Below are 19615 nucleotides of genomic sequence, written 5' to 3'. Positions count from 1 at the left end.
ACATACTTTTCTTTCATAGTTTCATAATGTTTGCATGAAAAATCCTATATTTTTGCCAAAAGTAAATTATCAAAACAATTCTAACTTCACAGTGTCTGCACAGGATTGCTATTTGCTTGACACAGACACACACAGGCGGGGTTTCATAGTATCTAATGTCAACATGTCAACATGTCTAATTTTATCCACAAAGTTTTTATAGCATGCTTGTCAGTTTGGTTTCCACACATTGTCAGTCCTGCTATGACGTAAAAACAACGAGAGGACGACATTCTGTTCATTCTGATTATGCGAGCAGTGACCCTTCTTGACTTTTTCATCCAGCAGGAAGTGTGAACTCGCCACACTGGAATTTACAAATCCTGTAGTCCAGTGAATTCGACTTAGTTCCAATGTCTAACTGGATGACTGAGATATCTCTGCATCCTGCATGTCCAATGTATTAAATTGTTTGTGTGCCCTTCCAGCGCATATTGATTTATTGGACAAAAGACATAGTTAATTGTATTGTCCTTAGTAGACTAAGTAACCTTTGTTCAAATGATAATAGGCAGTTTCTTAAATCAGTATCTCGACCTTTTAATTTTCTAAACAAATATATCTGACATAATGTCAGTATTTAGACATGCATGTGAAAACACTGTTGAATATGACTTGTTTGGCAAGCTATTGAAAGTCATTACAAGGCAGTGAGAACCTGTAGCAGCAAAGAATTTAATTTGCTCTGACAGACCTGTGGAAATAAATCTAGACTCACAGGTTGCTAGCTTGGTGGCCAAGGATACATGTCAGAAAGACCCCGGATTTACAATGGTGGTGGTGTATTCATTGTGTTTTTCCTCCTTGTCTTCTTTTTTTCAGTCTGTAAGGAGGAGAAAGCAGTTCGATCAGCTTCTCCACTCTCAGCACACATCAAGCACTGGCCAGCCAATCAACCACCAGTTACTGTTCAATATTAGACTATATTAATGAGTGCAGTAATTTTAACCCTGCAAAGTTTGCATGCTCATTACAAAAATGAACATTCCTGTTGAATTTTATGAATTTAGCTACAGCTTTTATGCACAAAAGGACATAAAGTTAAAAGACACATTTTTGTAACCACTTGCAGGTGAGCATTTGGGATTTCCTCATGAGGCAGCACTGTGCTGAGGATCTCCAGGATGACCCAACCTTCATGCAAAGAATCATCACTGGTGATGAGGATCGGGTCTGTGGCTGTGAACCAGAGACCAAACAGTAGATTATGCAGCAGAGGAGCCTACAGTCTCCAGCGTTGAAGAAAACATGTTGGGTTAGCAGCTCCTCAGGAGGACGCTTGTTTTTTTTTTTGTCATTCACAAGGTTGTGCGCTTGTCCTCCTTGGTCAGACTGTCAAAGCCAAGTTCTACTGTAACTTCCTAAGGGAGTCAGAGGGGAAACATTTAGCTCAAACAACCCCAATTGTGGTGCAGATGGCAAGTGGGCACTCTTTTATATTTTCATATTCTTGGCCACTCTGACACAACTGTAGCTCCTCCAACTGCTCTACTGACCAGACTTGGTTCCCTTCTTCCACTTTTGCAAAATGAAATTCATGTTGCTGTTATTACATTCAGGGCTGCATAGTGGAGTAGTGGTTAGCACTTTTGCCTTCATGTCCTGGCCTCCCCAGGATCTTTCTGCATGGAGTTTGCATGTTCTCCCTGTGCATGTGTGGGTTTTCTCCGGGTACTCCGGCTTCCTCCCACAATCCAAAAATATGCTGAGGTTAACTGACTAGTTTAAATTGCCCACAGATGTGAATACGAGTGTGATTGTTTGTCTCTATATGTAGCCCTGCGACAAACTGGCGACCTGTCCAGGGTGTCCCCTACCTTCGCCCCAAGGCAGCTGGGACAGACTCCAGCCCCCCCACGACCCTAATGAAGATTAAGCAGTGTATAGATAATGGATGGATGGATGGATGTTATCAAATTAAGGAGGCAATAGAAATAATATTCAAATCAAAACTATGGCAAAAGTTTGGATTGATGGCAGATGATAAATAAACCCCATCTCTGACAAACCACAGTACAGCTATGTTTCTATGGATTTTGAATTATCTATCTACAAGAACACTTTACGACTGGTGTTTATTTAAATAAAGAAGCAACAGTTTAAAAAAATACTATCAGTGAGCAGCAAGGGAAATTAAGTGTGGCAGTAAATTAACGTGTGGAAGAAAAATCGATTTTATTTGTGCAGAAAAATACTAATTATTTAAAGAGAAAAACACCAAGTTTGGCCTTGGTGCAGATATTCCCTTTGTCTTTGTGGTGTAGTACAATATTTCCCTCTTTTTTGCTTTGTTTTATCTTGGTTTTAGAACCAGTTTGTTAATTTGGATTTTGTAATTTGTCTTTTGGTTAGCTCTACAATATAAGTCTGCCACTCACAATCATTGTTACTTTTCTCAAGTTGAAATTTATGTTCTTATTTTTCCTACAGGAATACTATGGACTATAATTTTGTGTCACTGCAGAAAATGACATTTAATTGTACAACATATGTGATTTAAAGATATTCATTGAGTACTGTTGGATAAGAATATCAGCAATGGATTGGATTGCAGTCTACAGTCTCAGTCATCATATATTCTACACAGGAAGTGACGCATGTCACGCTCTGATAATTTATCACAATTTGTCCTGTCTAAACCGTCTATGCAGTACGTACGCGGGCTTATCGCAAACAAAAAAGATAAAGATTTATTTGCCATTGGCTGTCAAAGGTTTTACAGTGCAATGTAGTCAAACCAGCTCTTTGTCAGTGTAGTAACCCTATCTGAGCAGTAACACCACACCCAACATGCTGGAAAGTCCCACAAGTCAAAAGTCTCCATTTAAATGTGGCAATTCAAAATTCCAGAAAAATGTCACCAACATCGTCCTCCAAATGACCAAACCAAATCCAAAATGCATTAAAAGCAGTTTTAATACAATATCATTGATATAATGGCAAAAATAAAGCCTTAAAGTCCCCTACTATTGGTTCTGTTTCCTTTTTATTGAATTAATTTGATGTTTATTGAATTTGTTTCACTTTGTATTTAATTTGCTGTTTATTGAAGTATTTACTATTTATCAAATTATGTTTGTGTTTTTTTCAATTCTACTTGTTTATTGAATTATTTGCTATATATTGAATTTTATCAGTGTTTTATTGAATTCTTTTTGCTATTTATAGAAATTATTATTCCCATTTTTCATTAAGGATATTTAATCTAGAATAATAATATTTAAACTACTATTAATAACATTAATACATGTAATATATTTTCAATTTGCATATATATATATATATATATATATATATATATATATATATTTTTTTTTTAATGCAAACAAAAGAATTTGATCATTAGTGTATGATGTGTAGACCTAACAATGTAGACTGTATTATTTATAGACTACAGCTGTCAATAATACAAAAGTAGCAGAATATGAAACTAAATGAATGTATGAAACGAGAATTGTGGTTTATTTCAACCTGGTGTATTTCCCATTAAACTGGCTCTATGAGTCATGCTAACTTTGCACTCCCCACCTACGTTGTAGGAATTTGGAGGAAAAAAAACACAGCAACAGGACAAGAGAGAGATGGAAGATAGAAGGGTAGATGACACGGAGAGGAGCCAAAGACATCAAAAAGTCTAGTGTAGGAGAATTTCTGTTTAGAAAAGCGACTGTGGAAGAAGTATGAGAGGTCAGTTATCTAGAAATAGTAAACCTACACTACCACTCAAAAGTTTAGACACACCTTCTCATTCAGTGGTTTTTATTTTATTATTTGATACACTGTAGATTAATACTGAAGACATCAAAGTTATAAAAGAATACATATGGAATTATGTTGTAAACAAAAAAGTGTTAATCTTCAGTAATAATCTACAATGTAGAAAATATTACAAACAAGAAAAGCACTCCAAGAGCGCAGTACTCTGCCAAGACTGCTCTGTCTTTGTATCATTTCCGACGGATAAAATCTTTAATAAAAAATGACCTTGCGCTGAGCACAGGCATGTGTAATGCATGTGTACATTATGTACAGATACCGAATCACATGATCTGAAAATGTAGCGGGTGGTGGGAATTGATGGGACTTGGAAACACCCCCACAATTTAATCAACTGTTCCTTGTATCATTTAGGACGGATAAGTCCCGATAAGTCCACAGCGGTTGATTTGTAGCAGGATCACAATCATGTGCTCGTCAGCAGGCAGCTGACATAGTGTTCACTTGTCATAGTTACAGTGCCGCCATGCCACTATCTTGGAATGATACAGAAATCTTTAACAAATCCGTGGATCCAGACTATAAGCAGCATCTTGTGTCATTTCTGACCTTCCCTGAAAATTTCATCCAAATCCGTTATTCTGTTTTTGAGTAATTTTGTGCAAGGACAAATGTACACTGTTCGTCACATACGTCCGCCGGGTCCCTTGGCTGACAAATAAATAAAAAGCTTTGAATGAGAAGGTGTGTCCAGACTTTTGACTGGTAGTGTAAGTAAAGCAACAAATGCTGTAGATTTGTAAATTTCACGGGCACTTTTTTTTCCTTCGGGGAACTAACATGGCTTGTTGTTTATTATTACATGATAATGTCTCACATGTAATATGCACCAATCAGCCACAAAATTCGAACACTGAAAGGTGAAGTAAATGACACTGATCAAATTGTTATGATCCAATGCACCTGCAGCCACCGAAGTCCTGCTGCAACACATCACAGGACACCCCCAGAGAACCCCATGCTCCAGTGATTCAGAGTTGTTGTGGTAGCAATTAGTAAGTCCTACACAACGTCAGTATGATTAACTTAATAAGAATGCAACTGATTTAAAGATCCTGATTGGCCAATTGGGGAATTCATGCTTATAAAGGGGTAACTTCAAAAGGGGTAAGAACTGAAGGTTCTTACCCCTGGCTAACAAGAGGAGCTTCTTGGCATCAGGAGCTTTTATCAATTGCTCCTGTGGCTAAATGTTTAACGTACAGATGTCATTGAGAATTTCACCTTTTTTTCTTTTGGAAACTGCTGAAACTGGCTCAATTATACACACCAGAATGTTGTGCACCTGTCACACATTAATGAAGTTATACACACACACACAGCACCACTTGAATGAAACCAAGCAATCATGTTAAACCTCTCGCATACATCTTGCAGGACTTGTTCTTTATTTCCATGTCTAAATTCAAACATAGATGCTTCTGCTGCAGCATGAATCGTTCTCTACAAAGATGTAGCCCAGAGGCTGTACTTCGTCTCTGAAGAACGGAGGCATACTTCTCCTTGATGAGGTCAGAGGTAATTTGTTGCAGGTCTCTAACTTTACAGTCGAGAAAAACCCTCAAGGCTTGAATATTTCCACCAACATGTTTAGCTGTGACTTTATCACACTGCAGCATCATTCTCTCTCCGGTTCTACTCGTTGTGAATTCACCTGTAAAGAAAGCTGCTATGTCTTTATCCTTGTTTCCCCTCCTGGACAGTGGTTTAGAGACAGTGACTACAATGTGATTTACTTGAACAGGCCTCTGATGACTAGATCAAATATCATCTGAATGCTGCCTCAGTGGAGGGGATAGAACTCAAGGAAATCTGACCTGTTATACAAACAAGTTCGCATGGTCAGTGGCAGACATTTGCCGACATGTGCTTGCTTAATCATGCAAGACCTTAAATGTCTTTATACACTTTTACTTGCGTTTTATATCTGTGTAATAGACTCGTATAAGAACTCTTTTGACCCCTGTGTCTGATAATAATCTGGGGCGTGCAGCAAACAGCACTTAAAACCTACAGTTAACAATATTTTAAAAGCTAAAGGTTGTGTGTGTGCATTATTTTGGTCTAATTAAGCATCAAAGTTCTAAGGATATTTTCTCTTCATACATCAGGAAAAAAACTGAGATTTGTGTCATTTTGTCAAATGTGAAAACAAAAATAAATCAAATTACATGAGATGGAGGGGAGATCACAGTAACCTTTGACTACCAAAATCCAATCAGTTCGTTGTTGAGTTCAAGTGAATGATTAGGACAGGCAACGCGAAAATATAACGCTCAGCAGTCCTGATTGTCAGCAGAGAAGAGGCATAAAAAGTCAACAGTGACATGAGATATTTAAGAAAGATTAAAGATCAGTGGCCTGAAAACCAGGAAGGACATGTTTCAAAACAGTGACTCAGAGAATGAATAATAAACAAGAGGACTTGTGTGGCCAGTTTTATTTGGTATAAAGATCATCTTAATTTTAACAGGGAATATAATTGGGTTTTAATGCAGTTATTAATTTACAGTACTATTGCATTTTAACTTTTTTTGCCCTGAATTATCTGATCAGTCATAGCGTTTCCCCACTGACATCTGAAAAACAAAGTTGGTGACTCCTGTAAAATACAATTAATGTTGTAAGACTGTCTCGATTTAATAATGTGTTGCTTTGATATCATCAAATCATCTGCACTGATTTGAACATGCTTGCAAATCAGTGCATATTGTTAATTAGCCTGAAATTAGTAACATAATAAGCATGAAGCTTTGTCCCTAATCTAGCTAAAAACATTGCAGAGTTTGACTGACAGCTGGTAATTGTATGTCTGCATCTCACACATTCTTGCCTTACTCCCATGATCTCAGCGCTTTACAAAATATCCTCCAGGGTGACATTTATTGTTTTCCATTACATCCGTGTTGCGGCTGCATTCTCACGGTCTCTGAATACACCCCAAAGTTTATTTATATGATGACAATGATGACTGAGTTTAATTTCTCAGGAAGTCACCTGCCTCCTGTGGAATCGAGCCATCATTATGAATACACTTGTGCTCTTCCTGCTTTGACACGTTAAAGTCTCTGCTGGGTAACAGAGGTCTTTACAAGGAAGCAGGATTTGAGGTTATCTAGTTAACTTCAGGTTTAATTCTGACTTTTCACAACTACAACAGTGGTTCACTTCTTCCTAGATTACATCGTCGTGGTAACTCATGCTGAACACTGAGCAGTTTATGTCCAAGATAGCAAATCAATGCATATTTAAACACCTGCTAATGACCATTCATTTTTCTAGGAAAATGGTATCACCATTTCTGAAATATTCCGTGGAGCTGACATAGTGTTGTAAATGGGACTCTTAAGAGCAAAACTGTTTTTAGAGCTGCAACTTCAAACCCACTTCACTGTTCTGTGGGCCTTTGTATATCAACATAATCCTAAAACACAGACTGATAAAACACTAAAGCATTGCACTTCTTGACTTCATAAGCGCTGAATAATTCTGCAGTTTGAATTTAGTTTTGACATGTTTTCTTTAGTGGCCTTTAATACCTTTTAACACAGCCAAGCAGCTGAAAGAATACATCTAGAATTGCTTTACATATGATAAGAATGAGAATTAACTGATCTGTCTGATCAGTGAAAGGAAACAAATTATGTATTCACTTTCAAAAATCCTAATCAAATGTTACAGTTGGCTGTTCATATTATTACGGCAGATTCATTTCACAGTATTGAAATACAATAAAATTAGGACCCACATTGTTCAAACTGAATGACACATTATTTTATGTGTCTGTCTCTACATTAATTGTTGTCCCAGCTTTGTGAGATATGCCATAATCTGAAACGTCACCAGTTACATAATTTCTACATAGACTTCACATTGGAGAAATAAGAGATTTAACAAGTGACTGGTCGGCAGTACAAATCCCTTTTGCACAACACCACGGGTCTTTAGTTTTCTGGTATGAAGGCGACGGAAGCAGTTCTAGAGAATTTCTTCACCAAAGCCATCGTCACTGAGGAAAAATACGAGGGTGTGAAGAGCAAAAGCTAAACAAGACTAACACCAATAGCCCAATGGCACATTACTTATCTCACGTGTCTGTGATGACCAGCGAGGCAGCTGTCACGTAACAGTAGAAAGGCAGCTCGGGCACAAGCTCTTTCAAGCTGTACGTGACACTTTGAGCATGATTCACGAATAATAGATTCTACTGTTGACCTATTCTGAGGCTCTAAAACCAGCACTGTCTGTGATTTTTTTGGTTTTGCTTAAATCAAGTTTTTGAGTAAACAACACACTGTGGCTTTCATACCAGTTTGGCTGGTTACTGGTCCTTTATAGTCATCAAATTGCTGTCAATAGGCCAAGGAGCAGTTAAGAAGCCATTTTTCTTTCTTAAAGTTTGTCCACATTTAGGTTTTTGTTGCTTTTGATAAATGCGAAAATTTTAAAGCAATCAGAAAGACATTCCTTACATCAAAAATCCTGTAGTATGTCAGCTGTCAAACATATTCTCCTTCCATCTGTAGCTTTAATAAATATAACAGCTAAAATGCAAAAAGTTGACATCTGCTTGTGGATAAAAATAGGAATGTTTAACTGAATTATCGACTTTAGGTCATACTTTTCTACTTATATTTTCTGCTCAAATTCTGTACTTATGTTTATATTTATGACTTTGAATGGGAGCAACTGTAACATATAGTTTCTCCTCGAGGATCAATAAAGCATTTCTGATTCTGATTCTTTAGATGTTTTTGTGTGCACCTAATTTAACATCAACCCATTCAAACAATTCATGGCCCAAAATTGTGCATGAAGCATGTCATCGACACGCTCATCAGATGCTTGCAATATTTGAACTGGACTAATAGGTACATAGAGATAACTTTACGTAGTTTCAGCCTTTTGCAGGGGTAGTTCTTATGCAACACCAGACCCATCACTTCACAGAACAATGAACACTGAAGTAGCATCTAAAGAAGCTGTAGTGCATTCCTCATATGGTACCACTCCTTACTTGATAAACATTCTTGGAACATGCTCTACAGCATGCAGGGAGAGCATGAACAGAGAAGAGCCAATCAGCTTCAGCAGAGCTTTTGCAGACATAAATGTGAAATGCATATACTGGAAGTGAACCTGGGTAGAGCCTACAGGCTGCATACCAGCATTCAATTTATAGTAAATGCATAGCAGTTGCAACCAGCCATTGTCTAAAATGATGATAAAAAATTAAGACTGGTATAGCACGTGTGTCCACATGCTGAATTTACATTTTTCGTTCATTTTTGAATGCAACAGCATAAAGAGATGTGCTGCTCTTGTGTCTCTCAACATTAACACAACAGACAAATTGTGAAAATGAAGTTTATTCAGGCAATACCTCTTCAATTTAACGTATTTCCATTAAAAAAATATAAGCAAACCAGAATGACTAAAAAACGATTGGTCACTTTCTAATCTCTCCAGTGCCGTATACTAATCTTACCAACTGTGTTACAAATAGGCTTGTGTTTGCAGGTAATGGGAATTCCTAGCATCAGTCTGGTTGGAGTTCTTTTTCTCTAGCGAGGTGGAAAGCCCCTGTGTGGTCCACCCCTGCCCCTGAACCCTCCTCTGTCCCCACGGAAATTTGGTCGGTTTCTTTCTCGTCCTCTGTCTCCGCCTCTTCCAGCGTTTGGCCCACCTCGTCCCCCTCTGGGTGCTCCGCCACCACGGTCTGACTTCAGTTTAGCAGGGGGAGATTTGGGCCGCAGCCTCTCTATTTCCTCAGTGCAGCCGGACAGATGGGAGTTGGGCAACGCAAAATGCGACGCATAGGTCTCTGGGTTAAAGTTGGTATTTGTCAAAGTAGGACCCACTGTCAACCAGCCTACAAAGTAAAGACGATAAAAAAGTAAACATGCAGTTTTCATCTAAATTCACCTGTTAAATCTAATTTTACCAAGCATAGAGAACGTCCTTCTCACCTGGTCTGATGGTTGAGTCTCGCCCAAACAGATGCAGCCTCCTCCGGCCCAAACAGAAGTGCTCAATGATGTGGAATATCTCCACAGGCTTCTCTACATTCCCCATCTCAGGCTCCTCAGTGATGATCAAATCAATGTCCACATTAGCGTGGATGAAGTCTCCATCAGTACTCCTACGCACTGTTCCTTTGATTCCCATCAGGCAGTGTTCCTGGAAGAAATGCGTTTTACGCCACTATATATTATACTATACAATTAATACGGATTGAATTTTATGTTGTTTGGCTGAGTCTGTAAACTTCCAACTGTGCATCTAACATCCACACATTTTCAAGAAAAAAAAACAAAAAACAGAATGCAGGAAGGTAATATATGAACATAAATTTGACCGTTTTTGCTTTTGTTTGGCTGTATGTATGCAGTATGTACCTTGGTCCTCTGGAATACTGCTTTTGGGTCCAATGCCTTGGTCTTTCCTGGGTTATTCTTGTTTGTCTTGATCCAACAGATATCTTCACACCTCCTAAAGCCCCACTTTCTCAAACACTGAAATGAGTGTAATAAGGTTGAGCACTACAATAGACTGATGCACTGCCAGTGCTGGTTTAGCACTAAATCCAGTGCTAAACCAGCCCTACATTTAGTGCTGTTAATGCTGACAGGTTAATTTATTTGATTAATCTGAGATGATTGCACAATTGAAACATGGACACAGCACATGCACAGTAAGGCCTACCCAGTAAATCTTAGATAACGTAAATTCTACTACAAAATCTACTGTTTCAAAGAAATCACATTTCTGAACATCAGGAAGTATCCATGATCTACTCTGAAGTTCTAAAACCAGTACTGTCTGTGATTTTTTCGGTTTCACTTATGTCAAGTTTTGGAGTAAACATCACACTATGGCTTTCAAACCTGTTTGGCTGGTTACTGGTTCTTTATAGTTGTCAAATTGCTGTTGATAGGACAAGGATTAGTTAGGGAGCCATTTTTCTTTCTCAAAGATTGTCCACATCTAGATTTGTGTTGCTTTTGATAAAAACACTTGAAAAAAATTGAAAAACAATCAGAAAGACATTCCTTACATTGGATCATGTGGATCACACATATTCTGTCAGTTGTCAAACTTATTCCCTTTCCGTCTGTAGCTTAAACAAATATAAAAGCAAAAATGCAAAAGCTGACGTCTGCTTGTGAATAAAAACAGGAATATTTAGTTGAATGTCCCTTCCTCTTGTGTCGTAAACGAATGGACAGACAATAAAGAAAACCTTGTCTGCGTTCTTTACGTGAAACACACAGTTGTTGGACAAAAAATGTAGTGTAAACAACATGCTCTGGTACAATACAACAAAATATTCTCTGACACCAACACAAAGAACTACAGTGACTCAGTGTTACTGACAAGCTCAAAAACATCACACCAGTAGCAGAAAACTATGTAATGAAGACAATAATGCTCTAACTGCCAGGGTGGTGTCTGACCTTTGGGAATTTAAGCCTTGAATAGTATAGGTGTGAAGAAACATACTTTAGCAGTAGCCAAGAACACTTAAACCTACCTTCCCAACATCACTGTTGCCTAACTCAGAAATCTGAGCACACGGAACCAAGCAGTTTCCGGATGACTCAAATGAAAAAATTTAAGATGTGAAACATATTTTCATACCCTTAGACTGCAAACCACAAAGACGTAAATAAAAACTGATCAGTATGGTTTTTAGTCTGTATGTCTATTTTTACTGAATTAGGGATTGTGTTACCATTCTGCCCAAGTCCAGTCCTTCACCTGAGCCACACCAGAGAAACACAAAGGAACGCAGAGCTGATATCTCCTCAATCTCCAGTCTCATGATCTACAGTAACAAAGAACAGAGAATGAAAAGAGGAGTGAGTGCATGACGCCAGAAGGATCCTCCATGAAGACTGAAAACACCAGTTTAGTTCATATTTTCCCTCAGACCAAGTGCTTTGGTTGTCTTGTCACTAAAGACAAAAGAGTTGATTAGACCGTCCCAGAGAGGTTTTAACATCTACACGGTCATTCTTGTTGTGTGTGTGTGTTTGTGTGTGTGTGTGTGTGTGTGTGTGTGTGTGTGTGTGTGTGTGTGTGTGTGTGTGTGTGTGTGTGTGTGTGTGTGTGTGTGTGTGTGTGTGTGTGTGTGTGTGTGTGTGTGTGTGTGTGTGTGTGTGTGCATGCATGTTGCAAGCCATCCTCACCATTCACCAAACTATGCTCATTTTGTACAATTCTTTTGGTTTTGAGTTGCATGAACATCTAACATTTTAACATGCATCATTTACACAGACTTTGACACCTCAATTCATTTCTTGCAATAATTCATTTCTGTGTAGTGTTGAGTTTGCTGTGAATCCCCCCTTCTTTGTTACAGCCTGCAAGAGCACTCATAACATTCAGTATTCATTCCCATACTAACCCAAACTGCTAAATGCAAACCAGCCGAAGACGAATACATACATCATCCCAGGTCCAGAAACGTTCCGTGTGGCTGATGCCTGATTCTCTGTAGTATTCTTCTAAGGGAGGCTCCAGCAGAATCACGTCAAATTTGCACTTCAAATCTTGAAGGTCAAAGTGCTCTGGGTCAGCCTGGAGATACCTAAACACGCATATGATGAAGCTTTACAAAAGTGTTGGTGCCAACTTCAAATGACTGCTGTTGTCAAATAATGCATAATTACACTGACAATCAGGGAAATATTAACGTTTACGTAGTTATTTAGCATACATGGGAGGGATGTTCGTGGTGGAGATGAGTTCATCCTTCAGTCTAATCAGCTCTCGAAGTTTAGGATATTCTTCAAATCGGTCAGCCAAGCCTTAAACCGAGGAGACAGAAGTCAAATCCACACATAAGCACACAAGGGTACATCAGCACTCATGCAGACAAGCATACACTCACCAACATCTCTGATGAAGTTTTGAGGCCTATGCCCCGTGTCCACAAAGTGCTGACAGTAGTCATTGTGAGGGTTCAAACTCTGAGTACCCTGAGAATGAATGAAATAAAAGAGACAGTAAGAGGGACAGAGTAGAAAGAGTAATCAGAAAATACATATCTGCACAAAAACGACACCAAGCAAATGAAATGCTGGATGCTTGTGTGTGTTTTATAATCAAAATTGATGTACAGAACTGGAAAACATGTAAAAAAAAAAAAAAGAATAATTTTTAGAATCATATAAGGGAAAAAGTCATTTGTCATGAAGTTGACATCAACAGTTGACATGACTCAAGATTCCCAAAGCAGATTTTTTGTTGTCACAGTGGGAATGATCCCCAATTTGATCTCTGACTGAAGCAATGCATTCTCGACACCCTATTAATAAAAGCAGATCATGTGCCATGAAATGTTGAGGTGGGGATCTTTGCTACAATATAATTCAATTCTGTTTCATGATTCTGAGTCAAAATGATTCTTGATTCACTAAACAAACAAAGGGAAACCTTCCATTTGGGCTATGTGGTCTGCTGTATTGTTATTGTTTGACCTGATGTCCGCAGCAGTAGTTAAATATATTGTTATACAATCGTCACATAGGTGCAGGCCATTTGCTGCAGTGAACTGGTTCAACAGATAATTGATCCTCAGCTTGCTGAAACTGAATATTGAGACCTAAATCTAAAACCGTCTCAAAGGTTTGCCTTCTGTCTAAATGAACTAAGTATGTGAACACTGCACACCATGTTGGTGCTGCATTGTGTCCATGCGGCTGAGAGCATACACAAAAAACAATTCCAGGTATTTTCGGATTTATTCAGACTTGGAAATGATAAGAACTTTGATTATTATATGAATTACTTATTTCACCCACATGTTAGTGCCCGAAGTCTCCCCTCCAGCAGTTGATACATGATTAGCTTTCACTGCAGTGAAATTTAATACTGTGTAACATTATAGGTTGATGCCAAGCGAATCCCGTCAACATTCTATTAACTACACTTGGGCTTTCTTGTCAGGTTTCGAGTCAACCTGCCAAACAAAACCTGTCTATCCAGTTTCACATCATCAGTTAAAATAAGCTTTGTTTGTCTTGTAGCTGACTGGTCTCAGTTATAATGGGCTGTTTATCACTTGAAATCTGACAGTGACAAAGCAAAATATTTGTCTGACTGCTTGGGCTGTTTTCAGTTTTGTAAGTCAGCCAAAAGTCACATGTTTTTCCATTGCACTACATCATCTGGCCGCCAAGTACATTTGGCGCATTTTGTAAATGCGGGGAAATCTATATTTCACGATAATTTGTATCTTCAAAGTCACCTAAAATTCAGTTATTAGGAATTTAATAAGGGAATTTGCGCATTGAAATTGCTGTGGTTAATATGGGTAATAGTGACAGCATAATCGGGAAATGTTTGCAGCTACCTATACTATTCATATCTGATATGGCCATGTATGATTGTCATGTTTATCTTCCTGCTATGTAGATTGCTGACAAAGCTAACAATTGGTATTACAAAAAAAATAAATAAAAATAACCCTCTTGTCCCATATTATCCACTTTAAAATGTTTGCCTTCAGGTTCTATATTCAGGAAACCAAAGTGACTCAGTGATGCAATAGAAACACATCACATCTGCTTTCTAATTAGTGACATTTCAAAACCAAGAAAAGCACTCAGAAAGCGCAGTACTCCACCAAGGCTGTTCATTCCCCCATATACACATTTGTTCATTAGTTATTGCTGATCAGTGGGGCAGTGGTGGTGTAATGGTTAAGTCTCTGGACTACTGATCAGAAAGTCAGAGGTTCAAGCCCCGATGTGGCCACTGTTGGGCCCTTGAGCAAGGCCCTTAACCCTTCCTGCTCCAGGGGCGCTGTACCGCAGCTGACCCGTCGCTCTGACTCCCCCAATTGGGGAGAGATGCGAAAATCAGAATTTCCCCTCGTGGGATTAATAAGGGATAATAAAATTAAAATTTTTTTTTTAAAAATCAGAAACCACAGTGACATAGAATGTGACCATTTAATATTCAAGGTGTCCCAAAAAAATTTGACATAATTTCGCAGGCCAATAATTTTGGCAATTCTTGTTGAAATACCCTCAAATTTTCACAGAATGTATAAAAACAGGTCAAGATTTTATATTTAATGCTTTATTTTTGTTCTGTTTTGAGGTTGAGCCATGTCGTTCACTCCCAAAGAGAAGTCATTTTGCGTCTTGGAATAATTCTGTGCACAGGCAGGCAGACAGACGGACGTCGATCATCACATAACTTCACCACGTTCCTTGCTAGATTAACAATGCCTTGCAGGCTACAGAAATATTATTGCTGGAAGCGCTGACAGTGAAGTCGTGCGTGTGTGTAAAAAAAACATAACCAACAGAGTGTGCAAACCTTAAGGAAAGTACTTGAGTCCTTGTACACCTCTTCATACGGGTTGCTTTCATCTGGCTGCTGCACTTCCACCTCATCCTAACACACACAAAAGCGCAATAAGATTCATACTTTTGGTCATGGTCAGTAGATGGAATACAGTGTAACGTACTTTGATCATAAAGCAATTTATAAAACATGAGTGAAAATACACTCATGATAAAGTTAAACCGGGGGCATTACCATTACCCCATATAATATTCATGCTAAAGTCACCTGTAAGTGGACCTCACATTTCATGTTATAAACAAATACTTAATTTTACACATCTAAATCAATCCATTTGACAGTATGTTCAAATATTTATTCCAATAAATCATCTCTATGCACAAGAGTAAACAGAAACCTGTTGAGAAAAGACAAACAACTATTTTTGGCTGTGGCTCAATTCACATTGACAAACGGCAACACCACATTGATACTGATATTTCAAAATCCCTGAAATGCTAGTCAAACATCTAATGCAATTAAATAAACATTTCCACCTGATTCTTCAGTCCTTTGCATTTTATAGTGTCTCGCAATTGGCCCAGTGCAGTACTGCTAAAAATAATGACCTGAAGGGCAGTTATTCATTACCCAAACAATGTGCATGTATTTAAACTACCCTGTGTTCAATTATTGGAAGTAATAATTAAGAACAATACATAGTTCTACTCTTAAGAATATTACAGTGCCTGTCCAGAACACACTACTGTCCATTACCATTCCCTGAGGCTGTGGAAGCACCTCCTTAGAAAGCTGCAGGCTGTTCAGTGAGTGTCATCTTTTAAAATGTCCCCAATAAATACTTCATAAATTTCCCTTATTGTGTGTTCTCTTGCTGCAAATCAATCTGTAACGTTTGCCAAAATTCAGATTGATTTTTTTAAATGGAGGAGGTGGAGGCTTTTTTTAAAAACCCATTTACATTTCTAATTCTCACTCATATGTGATTACACTCACCTTTTGTTCTTCCACATCCTCCTCAGTGTCCTCTCCCTCCGTCTGTGCTTTCCTTTTGGACGGTTGGGCTGAACTATCATATGAAGCTCTAAAGTGCAAAAAAACACACATCTTAAATCTTTTTCCAACATTCTCTGTCTCACCAAAGCACAAAATCAGCCACTGGCACTGACAATGAGGAGATAAAACTCCCCAGCAAAAGACAAATGACTGCAAAAGCATCTTCAAGACAAAAGCAGGGGATTTTTAGTAAAATAACAGAAGGTGTCTCCTCAGGTGTCAATGACTTTCTGTGTTCTTAACACATTAGCACCTTATAGCAGCTGATGCGACTTCAATGAACAAGAGTCGCTGAGAAGCTGAGGTTGGGCCTGTTTGTCTGACGCGCTTAACAAAAGAATTCACAGAGATTTTCAAAGAATAAATTTAACCTTTTATTGAAGAAAAAAGATAATCAACTCATGATAACACGCACAAGGTCATAAGCAAAAAACCCAGCTCACCCTCTCTCTCTCCCTCGAACAATGAAAAAAGTCAAGACAGGTGAACAGGTGAATATATCAACTTAATTATCCTTACCCATATTTATGTGACCCACTATCCCTCTATTCAACATGGTAACAAAATAATATCATAATCAAACAAACACAAACAACAATCAACATTCCCCTTAACCTTACAATAAAAAAATCAATTCATTCATGGCTCCTACAGTAGCTGGGCCTATATTCAGGCACGTTTTTCATATCAAGTTTTCTTACTTCCCACTTTTCTCTGCACCCTGCTTTGCCTCTCTCCCTTAATACGAACCTGTCTACCCCTGACGCTTGTTTTAAGGGACTGAATATCTTACCTGCATGTTTCTCTTGTCTCCTCTATCTCCTTTAGTTCATCCTTGCTGTTGAGGACAGCTCCAATACTGTCTGCATTTTCAGCTCCCAACTGAGGGAGACAAGAAAGAGAGAGTGTAAAGTCAGGTGTAAATTAAGCATATAATGTGTTTGTGTGTGTGTGTGTGTGTGTGTGTGTGTGTTTGGGGGGGGCGCACTTGTTTAAAGCCATATAGTGTATCTAAATGCATTTCCATTGCCCCTCTCAGCATTTTGCACTGCTGTTACGTGGTTCCATTATTTACGATAGCTACTTTACTAAGGTCAGCAGCAATGCCTCAAACAGCTCCGTGTTGATTCACAGCATGATGATTCATTTACAGCGAAACTATTTCTACAGAAAGCGACTAGAGGGCGACCACTGTAAATATTTGATGGAGGTCAGCAAGCTAACTGTGCACCCACGGCATGTATCTGTGCGACACGACTACTTATCTCTGAAAAGCACAACATAAACATTTATGTATCTTGCAGCTCCCCAGGTTTTAAATGGGACTGCATGAGCAGACTGGAGTTGATAGCTAGCTACATACTAACAAGTAGCATGTAGCTAGCTATCAACTCACTGTTTACTTGCCTGTTGAGCTAACAGCTGCCGCCTCAGTTTTTGTCTCTCTCGGATCTCTTGAAGACGACTGTTCATTTCTTCTCTTGCTAATTGTTAAACACAAGTTGGTCGCTGACTCAAAAAAGTATTTCATGTAAATCTAACGGCTAGCTTGAACGGTAGCCCAGAACCGGCTAATGCAGGTAGCCGCTAAAAATCACAATGGGTGCACTCGTTATGTACACCGGTACACTCGGGATGCATTCTCTCAATTTACTGCCGTGGAATAGGCGCAGTTGGTCGAAAAGAAAGTATTAAAGACACTCGTGCTTTTGAATTCACGTAAGTCTTGGCCGATTGTCGCCGGTCACGGAAGAATGGAAGCGAAAAGGGTCAACTGGAGAACAGAGGGGTGAGTTACCGCACTCTAACTCCGCCCATCTGGCTGAATTCTGGCGCACGCTGGTATAACAATTGTGGAAACGTCGTTGGCTGAATCGACGCAGCGTGATGATATCATCAGACACGACGCCTTTGTTTGACGTTTCTGTCATTGTAGATATTTGATACGTCTATGCAAAAGAGCACCACACACGCAGAACATCTGTTTTTCACTGATGAGGCTCCCCAAGGCATAAAGTTTTGCAGAAATAGTAATTTAAATTCAGGTGCTTAAAATGATGAATCACTTAAATCGTAAAGTTAGTTATTTATGCAGCATATTTCAAACAACAGCTGTTGCACCAGTGTTTTCCAGTAGGAAAAATAAGACTGACATTACAAATTACCCCAAAGAATTTAAATACTTCGGTTGTGACCCTATACTGTTATTAATGGTGTGAATTAACCTGAGTAGTTTAGATATTAGGGTTTACAGCCCTACAATATATATATATATATATATATATATATATATATATATATATATATATAAAAATAAAACACAACTTTGCGTGACTATAATAAACATAAAGGCTAAGACCCTGCACTATAATTAATTATGGAGATAAAGCTGACTGATTCAGATCTACAGTTATGACCCTACAAAAATATACATGAAATCTCAACAAATCCAAGCATTAACTGGATTACCTGTGAGCAAGCTTTGTTTTCAATTTCACGTGTATTATTTTGTGCTTTGTATTTTTTGTTTGTCTTATAATATTTTTATTTTTTATATTTGCAATTCCAGAGTGGACCCTCCCTTATATCAGGGATAGATCTCCAGCAGAACCAGGCTTGAGGACAGTGACCATCTGCCTCAACCAGTTGGGGTGAGGATAAAGGGGAGAGAGAAAGGGGCAACAGAGAGGAACAGAAAACAAACAGGAGATCTTAAACACGGACCGATCGGCTAGACAAGTAGACTACTGCTCCAGAAATACCTGCAAAGCATAGGCCCTGAACAAAACTGACCCACATTTGGGGCATCCCAGCTACAATTTATTTATTTGTTTTAAAATGTTCTGAGAAAGTTCTGCAAAGTTATAGTGATGTTTAGGGAATAATGTATTTTTTTAAGTAGTTCCTAGAATGTTCTTCATAAAGAATGCCAAACTACAGACATGAATTATTTGGCCGTGACATTGTTAGACAGTTGCATCGCTCTTACAACCAATGTTAAATCCTTTGTAATCATCTAACACTGGAGAACATTCTAGACGATGTTCCCTTAACCATATTCCCAAAACATCCTGCAGGCAAACGTGTCCACCTGAGCTGAAAAATCACATTACAGAAACAAGTCATTAAAAACAAGGCCTCGATTGTATCTTGAAAACATTTTGTGAATGTTGCTTTGAGAATGTTTCTGTTTCATTATCATGGATTGTAATCTGTGACCCTGAGGACATCATCCACCTTATTTTGCCCTGTAAATGTCCCTAAAGCGCTCTTTAAACATTAGTGGGGGTGTTGTCTCAACAATAAGACAAAATCTCCTCCCTATATGTTTGCTCTGTGTCCTTCTAGAGCAAAGGTGGAAGATCCTACAAATAGAAGTCCTACCTTCTAAATATAGCCTACTACAGGTAGTAGAGGTAGG

At 38.5% G+C, this 19615-nt stretch overlaps 1 protein-coding gene across 1 annotated transcript; it reads right to left on the bottom strand.

Annotated features, from left to right (window-relative positions):
* Positions 1–9169: 9169 nt before the first annotated feature.
* On the bottom strand, positions 9170–17953 carry mettl14 (methyltransferase 14, N6-adenosine-methyltransferase subun). The gene is made up of 11 exons (XM_023282363.3): positions 17602–17953; positions 16988–17076; positions 16135–16222; positions 15151–15228; positions 12713–12800; positions 12539–12629; positions 12268–12409; positions 11552–11644; positions 10215–10331; positions 9786–9996; positions 9170–9688 (listed from the first exon to the last, which is right to left on the bottom strand). Exons 1-11 carry the CDS (start codon positions 17665–17667, stop codon positions 9381–9383), a joined length of 1371 nt encoding a protein of 456 aa, XP_023138131.1. The 5' UTR covers positions 17668–17953; the 3' UTR covers positions 9170–9380.
* Positions 17954–19615: the final 1662 nt, after the last annotated feature.

The sequence above is a fragment of the Amphiprion ocellaris genome, chromosome 4 (genome assembly GCF_022539595.1).
Source record: "Amphiprion ocellaris isolate individual 3 ecotype Okinawa chromosome 4, ASM2253959v1, whole genome shotgun sequence".
In the NCBI taxonomy this organism is placed as follows: Eukaryota; Metazoa; Chordata; class Actinopteri; family Pomacentridae; genus Amphiprion; species Amphiprion ocellaris.
The sequence above is the reverse complement of the archived record's forward strand: the minus strand, read 5'-3'. Positions and strand labels throughout refer to the sequence as shown.

Bases quoted from the DNA above. Each gene is read 5' to 3' on its own strand.
- mettl14 (XM_023282363.3), bottom strand. From the start codon at position 17,667: ATGAACAGTCGTCTTCAAGAGATCCGAGAGAGACAAAAACTGAGGCGG. The intron at 10,332-11,551 runs GTAACACAATCC...CACTCATTTCAG, and splicing joins GACTGGACTTGGGCAGAATG to TGTTTGAGAAAGTGGGGCTT. The intron at 9,997-10,214 runs GTACATACTGCA...CATTTCTTCCAG, and splicing joins CAGTATTCCAGAGGACCAAG to GAACACTGCCTGATGGGAAT.